The 18493-nt window shown below is 31.5% G+C and overlaps 2 protein-coding genes across 2 annotated transcripts; one reads left to right on the forward strand and one right to left on the reverse strand.

Annotated features, from left to right (window-relative positions):
• Window positions 8540-9867, forward strand: LOC105160576 (protein EXORDIUM-like 3). Its single transcript, XM_011078015.2, has one exon. It carries the CDS (start codon window positions 8663-8665, stop codon window positions 9701-9703), a length of 1041 nt encoding a protein of 346 aa, XP_011076317.1. The 5' UTR covers window positions 8540-8662; the 3' UTR covers window positions 9704-9867.
• Window positions 16815-18493, reverse strand: LOC105160577 (protein LOW PSII ACCUMULATION 2, chloroplastic; the record flags this gene model as incomplete). Its single annotated transcript, XM_011078016.2, is given in 2 exon segments — window positions 16815-17303; window positions 18337-18493. Coding segments are annotated over 2 exon segments (303 nt in total), but the record flags the coding sequence as incomplete, so codon positions are not given.

Here is an 18493-nt window from a genome sequence, read left to right on the forward strand (position 1 = left end):
TCAAACTAAGAAGGCGAAACTTCCATTTTGTTATGAATGGACCTTTATAGTATTTGGGCTGGACTTGATAAGAATGCTTGTAATTGGGCTTGGGCTTGTGAATTCTATATTCTTTTTCTATTAATTTATATTATAAAAAAAATCATTATATTCACACACTCTGACCTACAGTCTGTTTTACATAAATAATTTATATTTTTTCTATAATTATAGAAATTATTCCAAATATCCAAAAATATAAATAATGTGTGTAAAGATGTTGACGTTTTCAGGAACTATATGTATAATTTTTCAAAAAATAGAGTTAGTTTGTGTAAATGATGCTGACAACTCTATAAGTGCATGTAATTATTCAAAAAGCATGATAATTTATATAAACAGATTATAGATTAAGGGGTGTGAATGTAATTATCTCTATTATTAAAATCAATGGATAGAGTAACTACTTTGGTGTGCTGTATGCGTATGAACTAAATTAATTCTATCGAACAAAATAAATAACATGGTGATTTTTTTTCTTATTTTTTTCCCTTTCTCTAATGTTTGTTTAGTTCTGTCTCCTCTCCATTAAAATCAAAGAGTAACTACTTTGGTGTGCTGTATGCGTATGAACTAAATTAATTCTATCGAACAAAATAAATAACATGGTGATTTTTTTTTTTAATTTTTGCCCATTCTCTAATGTTTGTTTAGTTCTGTCTCCTCTCCATTCTATTCTACTTTATATCTCCCTTAATTACATAATATATTTTGTAAATACATCTCATTAAATTAATGATAACTACCATATTTATTTATTTAATTTCAAAACAAGATCACAATTCCACGTACATTACCAAAAATTATATTATATCTGATTAATCTCATATAATTATTAAGTAAATTTCTATCATATTTTGCATACACATCAAGTATGGTAGGACCGGTGTTAGATTAAGATAAGAAAGACCAAATGAGTTGGGCATGGAATAAATCCAGTAGCTTTACTATCAAAAGTGTTTATTATAAATTATGATAAATTAGAACGAATTTTTCTGAAATTTGACATAATTACGAATACTTTTCTTATTATTTAAAAAATTATCAAATACTCCTGAAATTATTTGTGTTGTTATTAAATTCTAACTGTAAATTTGTCACCACATATCAATGTTGAAGACTTGCACAAATTATATTATTAATACGTTTTCGAAAATGATATAATTAATGATAAAATTGGAAATGTAATATGAATTTAAAAATTATGATATAATATTTTATAATAAATATATTGAATAATGAAAGTATAGGGTACAATTATTATATTTCTGTGTAGAATTGGGTATCAATCATGTCAAAAAAACACCCTTAATTCTGTGAAATTTGAGGTATGATTGCGGTCACTTTCGGCTGTTTGTCCTATTGGAAATCCTCTTCCATCATTCATCACTACCAATATCATTTCTGCTGAAGCACCCCCCTTTTTTTACTTATTTGTGACCACTTAAAATAATCGTTTATTTTATCTATCGTTAAAATGATATATATTTTAAAATTAATTATATTTTACCATTCGAACTATGATTGCTTTTACGTTTTAGCATTAATTTTTTTTTTATGTCAACTTATCGTCTCAACTTTACGAAACGTTACACTTTGTCATTTATAACTATAACTGCACATGTGATATTTAAGTTTTATGTGATGTCATATTTTTCACATATGCATAAGATGTGATGTTTTTCCCAAAAAAAAAATCAGTAAAAAAATAGTCACATATGACAAAGTGCAAATTTCAAAAAATTAAAATGATAAATTGACATAAAAAAAAAATTAAATATCATAGTGCAAACATATACACTTGTTCAAATACGAGAGCTCCTATAAGCTAATATAGGTTGGATAAGAGTAGCTAATGTACTTGATAACATGGTTGAGTTTATTAAATGCTTTGAGCCGTATATAAGTCCTTGAAAATTATTTGATTTTTTCTTTATTTTTTTAAGTGCTCGTGGGATTCTTAAATATAATATTTCTAATCGTATAAAGTTTTATTAAAGAATATAATTAACTTCACTCAATTTTTTTAAAAGATCTTATAAGCTTTTTAATCTTAACAGCCAATAGATAACGACCCACACGTAATTTTATTAATTTTGTTAGTATTCATTTTTAAACTTCATATAATTTATGTTTTTTTCCTCAAAGCAAAAATATTTATTTTGAGGATTTTAATTTTAATAGAGTGATGGCTTTTTCGACTATTGTTACAGTATGAAAAATTTATTATAACAAACACTTTAACATTTTATAAGTTTCAACATCTTATAAGATGTTCAAATAAGCTTAGCCCCGCACCCTCCTAATTTTGATTTCGCCTTATAAACTCATAACGAGTCAATATGAGAAACATGTACAACTTATAAACATTATTCATTCTCCTTACTAATGTGTTACTTTCAAAATTAAAAAAAGTTCAAATAAACAATACGTTGCATCATAGAAACTGATCGCGTTATATGCCATATCATTTAGATGCACTTATCTGAAAAAATATCTTTTCGAAGTCGAAGATTGCGTATTTTATCAGCTCGACCAATCACTTTCCATAGCAACTAATATTATCATAATAAGATTATAGAATGTAATAAATCCTAACATACAATACCTATCGAATAACAATCTCATTGCATGCTGCAAATACATTGCCTAATACCTAAATCCATAGCAGATCGAGCCAAGTCCAAATTATCACAACGAGACGACAATAATTCGAATACAAAACTTTTTTATGAAGAATTTCGTGTTCAAATCTTGAATACGTGTGTATTGAGTTCGTGAGTGTAGAAAAATTAAAAAAAAAAAAATAAATAAAGAAGGGACAACTTATGATTTATGTCATGGGAAAATTGGGATTGTAAAGGGGGCCCGGAATGGTGGCCACACATCGCTATCCTGATCAGCTGTTGCTGTGGGACCATCTGCCGAGACTCTTATGAAATGAAACACAATTAAAAGGTCAGCGCCATTCACTCCGTGATTACCATACTATCATATGTCATGTCCTCTCAAAGTTACTCCATTTTCTTCCTCTGACCCCTTTTTTTTTTTTTTTTTTGGTTAAACTCCTTTTTTGTTTTATTTTTTTTAAATAATAATTTTATTTTTATAATTACATAGAGCGTAGTTGGGTTGATTTCAGTATGTAGTCATTGTCGTTTTGATCGGTTTGGGGGCTTTCAGTGTAGAATAATTCAAAATTTGTTGAATTAAGGTCGTGAATCTTTTTTACAAATTTAATATTTAACAATTGAGATGAACTAATTAAATTCTATAATTTTTATTATTTAAAAAAGAGTCAACGATGATTAAAATAATACTTAATATACATTAGAAAAAAAAATGAGATTTTTAGCTTATTTCTAAAATACAAGGAGTTTTTAGCTGAATTTTTAAAACATTATGGAGTACTTTTACGTTATTTGATCTTCTTTTTTTAAAAAAAAAGTTTGATATTTTTATTTTTTATATTTTCTATTTAAAATTGACTTATTTTGAGTAATTTTATTTAATGATAAATGTAAAGAAAACCAATTTTACTATTAAACTTACAAAAAGCTCATACTTTTAAATACAGAATTCAAAATAATAAAATAGAGTATATTAGTAAGAATAAAAAAATCGAAATTCTTTTATTTAAAGATATAAATGACAAAATCGTTTAAAGTTTTATTGAAGATTTAAATATTATAACATTAAGAAATGATTTTTTTGTTTTAAATAATTTGAAACATCTTACAAAAGGATTGAATGATTTAAAAAGTGATGATAAGAAAAAGTGGAATGTCCTTTGGGATTATTGTTAGAGTAGAGGCCCCTACTATGTTTAGGTAAACTTTTATACCTATTTTGTCAGGAGTTGTCCCTATCTTTCAAATTATTAGCTTCTATAATGTCTTGGACCTTTATTTTTTTTAATATATTTTTTTAAAGACAAAATGAAAAAATTAAGGATTAACACCCCTTTAAACTTGTCACATAGAATTGTAACTACCCATTTATTTTCTTCCTCTTTGAAGGATTCTGACTAGGCTAAAAATAAATAATTAAACGTGTAGAAATCAATACATCAAGACGTACGTTTGACTTCACCAAATACTTTGACCAAGATTCAAATTCACATTATAAATATGATAATATTCGATTTTAACTACTCTACCACAGCGACACAACTTAAGAAGGTCACCATAATATTATTTTGATGATACTATATATAATTAGTTCTAGTGATAACTACGCTGCTCTTCCTTGAGATTTCGTTTTACATGTACACTATTTTGTAATTTGAAAAAATTACATCTAGTATCACTAAAGTTATTTGTATCTAATAAATAGATTCATTTGTTAGTCAAAATTTAATAAATTTATTGATATTAGCAAAAATAATTGAATGGAAATCTATTTTTACCTCGATTAACTTATCACTCACTTGTTGTAAGTCAAAAAAATCTTTTCTGAATAAAATACCCTTATAAGGGTGAAAATATACCTTCTCACAAACATTAGCGTGTGAAAATATATAAGAATAATTTGATCAGGAGAGATTTGTTTAACCTGCAATAGGTCAGTAATAAGTTAATCGGGATTAAATATTGATTTTCATTTAATTTTTTCTGCTAATATAAGCAAATTTGATAAATTTTAAGTAGGGGAAGGATCTATGTGTTATATAGAGATAAATGTAGGGCATACTAGATGTAATTTATCAAATAATAAGAAATTTACGTGTAACTACACTCAACCTCAGAGAAGGGCAGCGTAATTATCCCTTAATTTTATAAGGGGATCTTTTCTTTTTTCATTTCTTCTGCCTAACCCCATAGCCATAAATTGAGCACCAAATTCATGGTCTTTTTTGGGCAATACATGAATTCTATTGAGGTAATGAGTTAATTTGAGTGAGGAATAATTTTCACCAACCATACAATTTTGAATTAATTGTTTGGAGTGAAAGAGATGATGTTTATTGTAGTGAATGGTAAGAAGAGATTAAAAGAGTGTGGGTGGAGTAGTGGGGTATCTCAATTAAGGAGTTGCAAGAAATTGGTATGTGAAGGCTCATAATTTGTGTCTGTTTTATTATTGGAAGGTGGAGTATTAAAGAGTGTTAGTACTTTGAGGAGGAATGATTGGTGGAAGAAGCTGTTGCGAGAACAATATTTTTCAAACCTTACCTACATTCAGGCAGTTACTAACTAATTTCTACATGAATAGAATTACAAGGTTTTTGACAACTTATGATCAGTTCAAGAATTAGTTGTATTCTTAATGTCTAATAAAAAGGGTGTTTGACTAATTTTATTTTTAAAAAAAATTATAGAATACTTTTAGAGTTTATAAGATGTCTGATCATCTATACTGATATAAAAAGGAAATGGGCTCTACACTTACAAATCGCACCAATCTTTTGTAAAGTTAAAAATGCCCTTCAATTAATAAGATAGCTAACTCATTTCACTTTCCAAATTATACACTAATTAACAAGGTAGTTTTCTTTTCTTTTCTTTTTTAATGTAATGTATTGATTTGCATATTTTGCTCTTATTTATAATATATTTTAAACACATGAAAAAATATTTGTTATATGCACACGGGAATAGCATGCCACAATAGCTAGTATTTTAGAAAACTTCTGTAGGGATCTTGACAGTAAGCTTGGAACTACTTACGTCTTTTAAAAGGGCTTATAAGCTCAAAAATCTTATTTAGAACTTTATATTCTCTTTCATAAAAAAAATATTAAATATTTCGTGACATTCTCTAACTATCTTAGATTCGCTAGTTTATTTGCAGCTTACTAATAAAAGCGCTAATTTTAACGATTTTTTACAAGGATAGAGAATTATAAAATGTGAACACTATAATTCCACATACGGACAGGAAGCTAAAATATCATATTTGATTATGTTAGACAAATACTAAGAAATATAGAGCTGCAATACTGCTATGCGACCTTTCCTTTTTATAATTAATAGTGTTGAGTAAATCTTTCAATAACAACTAAAGTACTAATATAATAAAAAGAAAAAATATAAACAAGAATTAAGTAACACAAAATACTGGTACATATGTTGGAACTGAAATCCATAATTTTAAACTTGTTCATAAAACTTTAACTCGAAGCATTAGGTAAAGATCAAGAATCAGTGGTGGTGTTGGCTGGATTTAAGGTCCATCCTACTTAATAATTTTGGTAAAACACCCAATCCGTTGCAACCCGTTTTCCAACTTAACTGAAATTCCGTCTCTAAACCCGAAGCTACAACATTCCAACGGAATTCCCAATCTACCCCTCCCAATTAACAAAAATTTCATCCATATCCCTTACCCACATCGCTACACTTTCTTTATGGCCCATACCCGCACCATATTATTACTAGTAATTTGCTAATTGCGAGTTTTCCGTTTGTTCATAGTCTGTTTACATATTTTCTCCCATAACTCGGAGAATTATTGCACCAACTCTTTGTTTATTGATTTTTGTTAGGGTAATTACATTTATGTTCCTTAAATTTAAATCTAACTACACAAACATTTGATATCTTCTGCAAAATTATTAGTGTAATTTTTAAAATTATAATGGTAATTATAAGTCTTCTCTCTATTAATGACCCCTCCGGCCCATTTAATTATATCGACATCCCTCCAATGATGTACTTGTAATTTTGTAAAGGTTGATTTTTGTTGATTATGAAAAGGTAGTTGTCACCTAAATGTTCATTAAATCCTAATGTATTTTTAAATTATGCAAAAGACATTGTATTCGTCAGATTTCTTTTTTTTGTTGATAAGTTTCGAGTATGAATAGACGTTAGAGGTGCTCAAAGTTTTTCGAAGAAAAACTCCATCAAAGCTCAAATAAGTTTCAATTGCCGAACCAAACATAGAAATTACAACAAAGGGGTAGTAGAGTAACTTCACAGTGAGAAATGTACGAGTTTTTTAGCGTTCTTTTATGCTGTAAATATAATTATACCATATTTTTAGCATTTCTTCCAATTAAGTGAATTAATTTGAGCAATGTTGAAAAATGTTCAAATAAATTTATTGTTTAATGTCTTTGAAATATTACATCCAATGAGAATTTATTTCCTTGAATAGGAAAAATGGATTTTCCCATATCTAATTTATTTTTCTAGGCAATTCTTGGTACCCTCTGCCCAGAAAGTAGTTCAAAATTCAATAAATAATTTAATGCTTCTCAAAAATTTATTTAAAAAATATGGATTCGATTAAATGTACCCGAAATGCCCATAACTGTAATTTCATAATGAAAACATAAATGTCTCTCCCTCTCTCTTTCTTTTTCTTTACATCTTCAAATGACAGTAAACATCGGCATCTACTCTACCACTTTATAAATAGTCAGGTAAGTTTCTCATTTTCCAATTTTCAGACATTTGTAACTATTGCAATTTTTATATTTTACTCTTGTTAAAAAGGGAAAATTATAGTATTTTCTCTTATAGGTGTAATTAGACGTAACTCTTTTTATGATTTGAAGAATTATTTATATTTTTTCTTACGTTTATTTTCGTTTAACAAATATATTTCTTTGTTGGTTAAATTTTTTCAGATTTGTTGATATTAGTAAATAAGTTGAATGAAAATTTATATTTTCTCCTTATTGACTTATTACTAATTTATTATATTCAAATAAATCTTTTTTTTTAATCAAACCACCATTATAAGTGTGAAGACAAACCTCCTTACATGCATTAGCGCACGCAAATGTATAAAGGTAGTTTGGTAAAGAAATTTATTTAACCTGCAATAAGTCAATCGGAGATAAATATGATTATTTATTTAACATTTTATTTGCTGATATTAGCAATTTTGAGTAACGAATGAATTTATTTGTTAGATGAAAGCGAACATAAAAAATACTAAACACAAATTTTCTAACTACAAAAGATTTACATATAATTACACCAAACTTGAGGGGAAAACAATGTTATTATCCATATTATAAAATATATTTTGAACATTTCAATTTTTCATATGCCAATGCTAACACAATCAATATAAAAAAATAATTATCTTGAAATAATGAAGACATTATTATCGAAGAATACCTCCCTATTTTATTTAATATGCTTTACATATATTAAAATATTTTTTAGTATATAAAGAATTTCAATTTTGTAATAATATTAATATATTTAGAATTTGCAAAGGACATGGACAAATGAACAGTGACAAGTGTTGGCGCATAGGAACAGTGGGTTATTCTTTGGGGCTCAAAAGATAGACACCACCCTGCCCCACCCAGGAAAAGATTGAAAGACGTGCTGCTCCAAATTACCAAAATATCCCCCGCTACCCCATCCCCTTTTTTTCCCGCCAAAAACCCTTTTTTACAAAAACCGGAAGTAAAAGTTCGGGCCGGACTTGCATCAGACACGGCACATCACCTTCGCGATCAATAACCATTGATTCCCCCACCCTCTGGTCCCACTCTTCCACCTACACTTTTAAGAATCCATCTGGCCTCCATTACGAATGCTCCCCACCCCCTCCCCACCCCGAAGTTCGAAATTCTTGTTCCTAGAGGTGAATTTCTCACTATATATAAACACACCCTTTCGCCCCACTCTCGCATCTAGCCGCTTCTCACTCAGCTATGATGATGCCTCCGGCACACCCCCTAACGGCGGCGCTTGCTCTCGCGCCTCTCTTCTTTATCGTCCTCCTTTTTTTCTTCAGTGGCCCCGTTGTTTGCTGGCGACCATGGCCCAATGCTCAGCCTAACTCCAATGATTTTCTCTTCGGTGGGTCTAAAAAGTACGAGGGTTCATCGGAGTTTGTTAGTTTGAAATATCATATGGGGCCGGTACTCACCGCCAACATTACCGTATACCCCATATGGTACGGCAAGTGGCGGAGCTCCCAGAAGCGGATTATTCGTGAATTCATCGGCTCCATCTCCGCCCCGGACACCAAGCCGCCGTCGGTAGCCGGATGGTGGAAAACTGTCCGGCTCTACACCGATCAAACCGGCGCTAACATCTCAGGAACCGTCCACATCGGCGAGGAGAAAAATGATCGGTTCTACTCTCACGGAAAGTCGCTCACGCGCCTCTCCGTACAATCGGTGATAAAATCTGCGGTGTCCGCCTCGACCCGGCCGCTTCCGGTCAACCCCAAGAGCGGGGTTTACCTCTTGCTCACGTCGGACGACGTGTACGTGCAGGATTTCTGCAACAATGTGTGTGGCTTCCATTACTTCACATTCCCTTCCATTGTCGGGTACACGCTACCTTACGCCTGGGTGGGTAATTCCGCAAAGCTGTGCCCAGGCGTGTGCGCCTACCCGTTCGCCGTACCCAATTACATCCCGGGTCTCAAGGCCGTGAAATCTCCAAACGGCGACGTTGGGGTGGACGCCATGATTAGCGTGATAGCTCATGAGATAGCTGAGCTCGCAACTAACCCATTGGTGAACGCTTGGTATGCGGGTCAGGACCCGGTTTTCCCCGTGGAAATAGCTGATTTATGCGAGGGCATTTACGGAACAGGTGGAGGTGGTTCGTACACCGGGCAGATGCTGAACGACAAGGATGGTGCCACGTACAACATGAACGGGATCCGACGGAGGTTCTTAGTCCAGTGGGTCTGGAACCATATGGTTAATTACTGCACTGGCCCTAATGCACTTGATTAGTAAATTAAGGGTTTACTATTTTTCTTTTATTTTTGGTATCCGATTTCTTTCTTTTTCTTTTATTTTTTGGGTTTAAAGAAATTTGTTGTTAATTTATGTGTTTTCTATTGTTAATGGATAATTAGTTAAGTAATTAATGCTTATCGAGTTCCAAATTTTGTTTATAAATATGATTACGTGGTGAAAATACAGGACAAAATAGTCTTTTCATATTATTCTTTTCTGGATATAAATTTAGTGCAAATTTTATTTTTCAAATTTGGGTGATTGGAGAATTTTTTTGGCTGATATTTTGGAATTTTGTGTAATTTAAAATATTGAAAATGGTGTAATAAAGAATTGAGTGTGGGGGAGAAATGATTTCAAATAATTTAATATTAGGAAATTGAAAATATTAATATTTTACAAAATGTAATTTAAAAGAAATGATGGACAATTTAAAATATTTTACTATGTAAAATTATTTAAAAAAGTTATTATTAGAGATTTTTAAATTCCTATTTTTCATGTCCACTATTCTAAACACAAGTTCACAAAAGAGCATGCAAGATTGACAGGGTTGGATTGTGCCACATACATACTAAGATTTGTATTGTGATTGATGGATTTAGGTTTGAATAAAAAATTTTAAACTATTTTATATTAGAATAATTTGAAATATATTAATATTTAATAAAATGTAATTTAATGTAGAGATGAGTGGTTTGAAATTTACTGAATTTATTATAAGAATTTGAAAATTCATGATTTTAAATTTATCAATTCAAATATAAGCCATTATTATTTGATTTATATTATATGATGGGAGGATATTTTGGTATGTCTGATGAAGAAAGGTGTTAATTATGTGAAAGCGAAGCATGTGGTACTTGTACCCTGGAGAGGATATGAGCCTTGGTGCTTAGAAACCATTTCTCTTCATATATTTTAACAAATTATTTTAAAGTTTCAATAAAATATATAAAAATGTCTTTGGACTTGAGATTATTGTGGCACGTAATACTTGTATACATACATATAGACACGACACGACGGATGTTTTTAAAATAAAAATTAAGTTGAGTAAGTGATAAATATTATAGTGATTGGTGTTAAAATATGATGTGGATCTTTTGGAAAAATTAAATAATTATACTATTATACATATTTAGCCGTATAATGGTATTTTAAAATTTTCTTCTTCTTCTTATTATTATAATGACAAATCAATATTTATGAGTGAGAATTGAATTTTACATATATAGATATATTAGTGTAAGTAATAGGAAGTTTTTGTATTAAGGATAATTGTATCGTCTTTCCATGAATTTGATATAATTATATATAAATCTTATGGAGTTGAGCAAAGACGTTTGTTTAATTTACAATAAATTAGTTTAAACCAATCCAAAGTGAATTTGAATTTTCCTTCAAATCTTTTTTTATTAATAAAAAAAAACTTTGATTTATTTATTAAATAAAAATAAATATTAAAAATAACAGATATAATGATGTATAATTAATCTTACAGCATGTATGGCAATTACAGTACACAGACGGTGATTGATGTCCAAGTTGAGAAACTTTTACCCCCAATCAAATGATGGGATGAGCATCAACGCTCAGTTTTAGAGACACGTCAAATCAATCGTCCCTTGCCCCACACTGCTCAGTATTATAGCACATCCCAATGGCGCCTTTTCTACTGTTTTTCGGGTCGCACCCATTTTGGGATTTGAGCTCTTCCACCTAATTCTGCATTGCCTTTTCTTTTTTTTTTTTGTTTTATTTTTATTACAAAAATTTAATATCTTTACAAAAAAAATTAAATAAATACTCTATTCCTTTTAAATGAAATTCAGTACGTGAAACTCTTTTTCATATGTTGATACGTTTACACTTGTCTCTCATTCGTTGGGGTTTGGACGAAAAATATTGAAAAAGTTACATAAATTTTTAATTTTATCTTTTATTTAATAAAATTGACGTGAGACTGTTAAATAATGGGTAAAATATAAATTTATATAATTTTACGAACGTCAGTATTTTTCATTCAAAATCCAACAAAAGAGGATCAGATGTAAATGATGAATTTTTTAAAAAAAAGGTGTAAATATAATTTTAAAAAATGTAATATTATATTTTTAAAAATATAAAAAAGAGTGAGAAATTAACCCAACTTTAAAAGTAATGAATTTCTTGAAGAAAGGGAAAAAAAGGCCCCAAATTTTTAAAGTTGCTTTGGGTAAAGTGGCACGCTAAATTATGCAGTCTGTGAGTACGTTTTTAATTTATGTTTTTTTTTTTTTTTAAGTTGGTGGTGAAGAAGGGTTGAGATGCAAGTATCCTTAGCATATGGTCCCTTAATTCATCGTATCTTTGACTTGGGTTGTTGAAGATTTAAATGTCTTCAATAATATTATTATTATTACTTTTCATGACATGTACAATACTCAGAAACATTAAACCCTCCACCTAATTGTACTATGTTAAAGCTTAGTACTCGCTTATCTGATGTATCAATATCTCATAATTATATTATATTCAGTATTTTGTGTATTATGGAGTATGTATAATTAATATTTTCATAACATGCTATATTCAATATTTTGTGTGTTGTGGAGTACGTACAAATGATGCGTATCTTTTAATTATAGAAAATAGAATGTGTAAACCATTCATCTATTTAATTTGGTGCAATATTATCAGATCTGTAAAAGAGATTGTATCGTAATTTCTATAATCAATTGAGAAATATTGCATTAATCATGAATTAAGTCATTGGGGTTTCTTAGTCTAATCAGGTTTGGTTAGATTAAATCAATTACAGAGCAAGTGTACTTATTATGTTATTGATTATTTTTTTTGAATTGTACACCAATCACACGACAAATAGTACTATAAATCTTGATAACACATTGCAGACTCACGTCTTCATCGCTAACACCATACATTAACGTCTGTTGAGCTCGAATCCACCATCTCCTACTTGTTTGCCGTTGTGTAAAGCCTAGTTGGCTTAATTACGTTTTTCAAAAAGTGCAATTTAACTATACATCAAAAGTAAATGAAACAGCCGCACACACATTTATTGAGAGCACGACTTTCTCGATCAGACTATTTGTCGTGTTTAGACATGCATTGCAGAGAGTGAGAACTGTAGATGTTGTATTTGTTTTATTTTGAGTGGAGAAATGAATGCTTCCACTAAAAGCAAGGGAGCTCGTGTACGAGCACAAAGTATAAAAATACGTCTAGCAATCATCGTATCGTATGTATAATAAGCAAATATTTGGGGAGGGAGTCAACATTGGCGGAAAAAGCAGTGCCACCGCCTAAAGATATGTTGTTTGACTCCCGGGCAACACTTCTTTATGTGCTCAATCAAAGAAGCAAGTTAATATGTTTCTTTTGCTTTTTCTTTCCTGACTTATTATTCAATTGATGTTATATTATATAAGGTATTGTCCATTTTAATTTAGTATGAGTCTCACGATTTCACGCCTCGTTAGAATGACTTAAACTCCTCATCTGCAGTCAATGTGAGAAATTTATCTGCTTTGGGAATCAAGATAAATAGTAGAATCAACTCAGGGGCAAATGAGTCATTTTCTTGTCAACGTTCCTTTGAGCAACGGGGTGAATTGATCCACAATACTACAACATAAATAAATTGTAAATGTGTTGGAATGTCTTGATGATGCTAATCCCATGTCAATCGATTTTGAAGTTGTGTGAGAGAAAATAAAGTATATATTACATCAACACCCCTTGAGATTAGTTTAATATATAAATACTATTTGCTTTCTACAAAATTACGAATATACTCATGAAATTGTAATTGTAACTATAAGTACATTTTTTTTAAAAAAAAAGAGTTCATTATTATTTATTCAGGAGCAAGATTTTATAAGTACATCCCTTATAATAAACTACATCGACACCCCATCAGAGGATATGTTTTTAGTTTTGCAAAGAACATCGACTTTTTATGCAATTAAATCTAATTTTAAAAAATATCGATGCAATTTACCCATATAAAGCATTGAAGAGGCAGAGTTGTGAAGTGAATAGTGAACTTGTCTTGAAGCAATGAATGATATTGAGATACTCATACATAATTAAATCTTTAAAGTTATAGGTAATGAATAGTATTATGTTATTAATGTGGTAGAGTCCATAGTTCTATGGGACCTATTTCAATTGTTTTGACCATTATTTTTTATTGAAATAAAATGGCAATTATGTCATTGACTTTTATGGTAAACCCCATTAAATATAATCATTTTTTTTTAATTTGAATAATCCAACATATCTTGCACTTGTAATTATAATAGGTGTTGTATGTTTTAGTCATGATTGCATATTGGCTTTACAGCTAGCTAGAGCTATGAATTGGCACTACATATACCTTTGTTAACTTAGGATGTGAACTTTTGAATTATTCAACTTTAGCACCTCCAATTTCTCAATTTGGCAAATTATACTCATAAATTTCGAAAATTGAATAAGTACTTCTGTTTTATAGCCTCGAGAAGTAAGAATTTCAAATAACTCAATATTAAATGAATTGAAATTCATCATAATGTCACGACATATAGTTTAAAATAAAAGTTTAAGGATTTGAAATCTTTTCGTGGCATGAATTTATCCAAATAAGTTTGATGGGTTTGTTATTTTAGATTTAAAAATTTTAGTTCCGAATCCTATCAATCCAAACACAATATAAGGGTAGTTTACATCGACAGCACTGTGTGTCGGGCCTAATTATACAAATATCTCCCCCCTTGTAAAATTATAAATACATCAATTGAGGTTGCAGTTATAATTATAAGTACACTCATATTCAGTGGCGAAATTTTACACAAACACCTCTTTTACAAAGGACATGGAAAATACGCTTAATGTAAACCTAACAACATCGGGATGTTAATGTAATTTACACCTTATTTTAAAGGATAAGAAAATCATATTAATTAAGGCAGGAAAATTATAATCCATGTCAATTTTGGCCGACCCAAAACTAATTATATGATAAGTTGAATATAGTTGCCGTATGTGATTATTGTACAGTTTAGAGAAAGTGACCAATTATCAAATATATTATAATTTTTTTATAATTAGTTTGATTAAGTCAAACGTGATTTAAATAAAAGTTTTGCAGGCAGGCATATCAGTCTTGAGTGTTACGAGTGCAGATATGAGAGTATATCCAAATATATTGTAGATCCTAACATGTTATGCTTAGTACAAGAGAGGAACAGGTTACATATCATCCTAGCAAATGTCTCGTGCAGTGATTGTCCTGAAGAGGGAGTTGAGGAGAAAATTGACAAGCATAAGCTGAAAAAACAACTAGGAGGGGACCTCTAAAAAGAGATCATTCGACAAAAAAGCCAGCCCATTCTTCAGCCTCATGGATGGATAGACGGACCAACTTGTTCTTGAGGGTATTCGATGTTCCTTTGATGATGTAGTGGTCCTCCTTTTATTCCTTCCCAGTTATCAACATAATCATGTTTTTGTAAGTATTAGTTCCGGACGACAACCTATTCGTTTCAGATTAAATTGTATTGTCGACAATCGACATGCTATGTAAGTATTAACTTCTGATGATGTTATGTCTGTTTTAAATAATCACAGTATTGTCTTGGATATATCCTTTTTCTTCAAGCGAATAATATTGTTCAACTTCAGAATAATTATAGCCAAGTCAAACGTATATATCGACCGTCTAATGTCAACATATTTTGATCTAACGATTGAGACTCGAGGTGGGTTGCTGTTTCCCACGTGACATGATAGCGAGAAAATCCAAAGGAATCGGAATAATAACAAGCACACTTTCCACTTGGAGAGAACTGTGCTTGCAAATAAGGGAATTGAGGCTGGGTGATGGAGAAGAGGGGATTGATTTACCAAAAGTTTCTGCAAGCAATTGGTGAAGGAAAGTTTCCCATCCTCAAATTTATAAGACCAGATTCATTATACTTTACTCAATGTTACAAGATATGTGTTAAGGGACAACATAAGTTATTCCCACTTCCACATTTCTGCTGTTCAAATCCATAGCATGCTCAAGAAACAACAGGATAAAAGCTGCAATCAAACAGAATTTGCCAGCTGATATAATTAGGAAACAAGAAACAGAACAAATCATAGACACATGCTTGATCTTGCAGTTGCGCTAGATGAAAGAGATTGGTGAGGCTGCCAAGAGATGAGCATCCCGCCATGCGGAGTGAGCCTCATCATCAGGAGAAGTTCACCAAGTGCCTTAGATTTTTCAAGGTTGTGAAGTTTTATTCAATTACGGCCCTACGGGAAAAGCAAATCGCACAGAAATAGATTCTGCAGCAGTATGCATTGACATGGCTGACTATAGACTAACAAGGTTACTGTTTTCACTTTTTTTTTGGCATGAACTGAGTACTTTGTGATGCATCATGTTCATAGAATTACATAGGAATCAAGTAGATCTGAATGACTCCGAGATATAAATGCCAATAATGCATGTGATAAAATTCATCGTAATGCTTCAATCTCTTATACAAAATGCGGCGTTGCATCTGATGGACTTACCTCAAGGATTAAATTTAATGTAGTCCACCAAAGTTCTGAAGATTATCAAAATAATTAATCAAGATCACGAGTCAGAGATTGAGAGAAACATGATAATCATTATGGTGGGAATCATGCCGGAATTACTATACTTAACACATACGTAAAGGCTCACACTTGGAGCAAACAGATATACTGCAGCTAAATGTCCCCACTAAGATTTCACTTGAAACAAATTGTAGTTGCTGGAGGTCCAAGATGAGTATAGACAGAGATTTATAACAAATTGATTTTTTCATTATCATCAGCTTGGCCAGTAGCTCAATCCGAGTCAGACACAAATACTGAAGGACAAGTAGAATTTTAAGATGCAGGCACATGGTAGAAGGAACATCAATCAGATTCTGATCGTTATGCGCTATGCCACTCCGACAACTCAGCAGAGTAACAAAATATGTTACATGTTTCCAGTGAACCTGCATTCACAATCTTCCCGATAAAGTGATTCAATAGCATGAAAAATCCTCATTTAATAGGAATCATAAAAGATCAACCACGCAGAACAGGAATGTGCCTGAAACCAGTATACCTTAATATGGATGGATATTAACATAAGTTTATCACAATCATACCGGTCGAACATTGAATGCATCTGTTAGATGGAAACTAGTAAGTTACACACGAAAAAATAACAGCAACCACAGTTGACAGGATTCATCACATAGGGAGGATCATCCTGCTGAGACAGCTGGGAAAAAACTCGGGCACTATTTCTCGTATGAACATTATCAATTTGAATGTTTGTCATGGCAAGCAATACAAGACCATGCATATTCAGGACAAACTAGTTCAAGTGCCAGCAAAGCTAGAAAAAGCTCTTCTGACCATATAAATGCTTCCGTGCTCAATGCAGGTCAGTTTTCTTTGTTAGAATTTTCATTTTGCAGGTACTTTAAAACTCCATAGGTGACTGTCCCGGCAACAAACAAGAAGACTGTTGGAGTGAAAGATGGGTATAGATACTTGACGAAGAAGTTGTCCCATGCTTCTGGCAGAAAACCTGCAAGCAGAATAGTAAGGAAGTTACTTAACTAATTATGATAGCAAAATAAGAGATAGTCTTCATTATGTAATAGCAAGACAGGCTTTCACTCGACAGAATTGTACAAGAACTGGAACCAAAGATTATATAAATACAAGAACGTACAGACAGTTTGCGGAGGTTGCTAATTCTATCTAATAGTTTAAACTTCTAAATGATACACCTTCAGTATTAGAAAGCTTGAGTTAGTTTTTTCGTTTAGAAGACACAGGAAGACGGGTGTAATTTGACAAAGTGAAAGCCTATTTCAGATATGAGTTTTGCCATTGCTTTGACTCTTATAATCTTCTCTTTTCCACTGAAGCTGCTACCAGCACTGAATATCTCTGCAAAATGTCTGAGCATGATTCGATATTCTACAGTAATGCCCAAATCTTGGACCTCTGACAGGGATGATCGGGAAGCTAATGACTGAAACCTTGCGTATCTAGACACAACAGAATAGTTGCACAAAAATACAGAAAAAACCGAAACTTTCATAGTCAAGGCTGCATCAGTAACACGATGATTGTTCAGAAATACTATGTGCAGATTTCAGAAAAGAATGCAGCAACCTTTGCAAAGTGTCTTCTTCTAGTTACAATTAAATGGCACGACACAGAGAATAATTACAATTCCACTCCATTATCAGGTCTAAGATGGAATAATTATTAAGAAGTTCGAAATCTTAAAGTACAAGGCAAAAACCCAAATAGTCTAGCTGCACAATTTCTCATTCCTATGGAAAATTCACTATCAAACATAAATTAGTAATAATTTCAACAAAATCCAAATATACTAGCTGAATCAGTCCCATGCTAGGGATAGCCCCCACACTGGGAATCTTAAACAAGTACAATGATATATCCATGAACAATAATTCAAACAGTTAACAGTGAATTAATCCACAAGGTCAGTGTATAAAAACTACCCAAATTGCAATTAAGCTTCAATTCAAAGAATTAACAAAAGGGCCATCAATCATCCCTATAACTGAAGTATAAAAGCAAACCTGATGCAGCAAGAGCAATGCCCTGGACAAGAATAATGGCGCCGAGTCCAAACCAAGCTAGCAGAAAAGCGCTCTCATTCTTCCTCAGCTCCTCAGCCCGAGCCGCCTCCTGCGGCGTGGCGAAGCTGGGCTTTTCCACTGGCGCCCGGCGAATAAC

This window comes from Sesamum indicum, linkage group LG4 (assembly GCF_000512975.1).
Source record: "Sesamum indicum cultivar Zhongzhi No. 13 linkage group LG4, S_indicum_v1.0, whole genome shotgun sequence".
NCBI lineage: Eukaryota > Viridiplantae > Streptophyta > Magnoliopsida > Lamiales > Pedaliaceae > Sesamum > Sesamum indicum.

Bases quoted from the DNA above. Each gene is read 5' to 3' on its own strand.
- LOC105160576 (XM_011078015.2), top strand. From the start codon at position 8,663: ATGATGATGCCTCCGGCACACCCCCTAACGGCGGCGCTTGCTCTCGCG.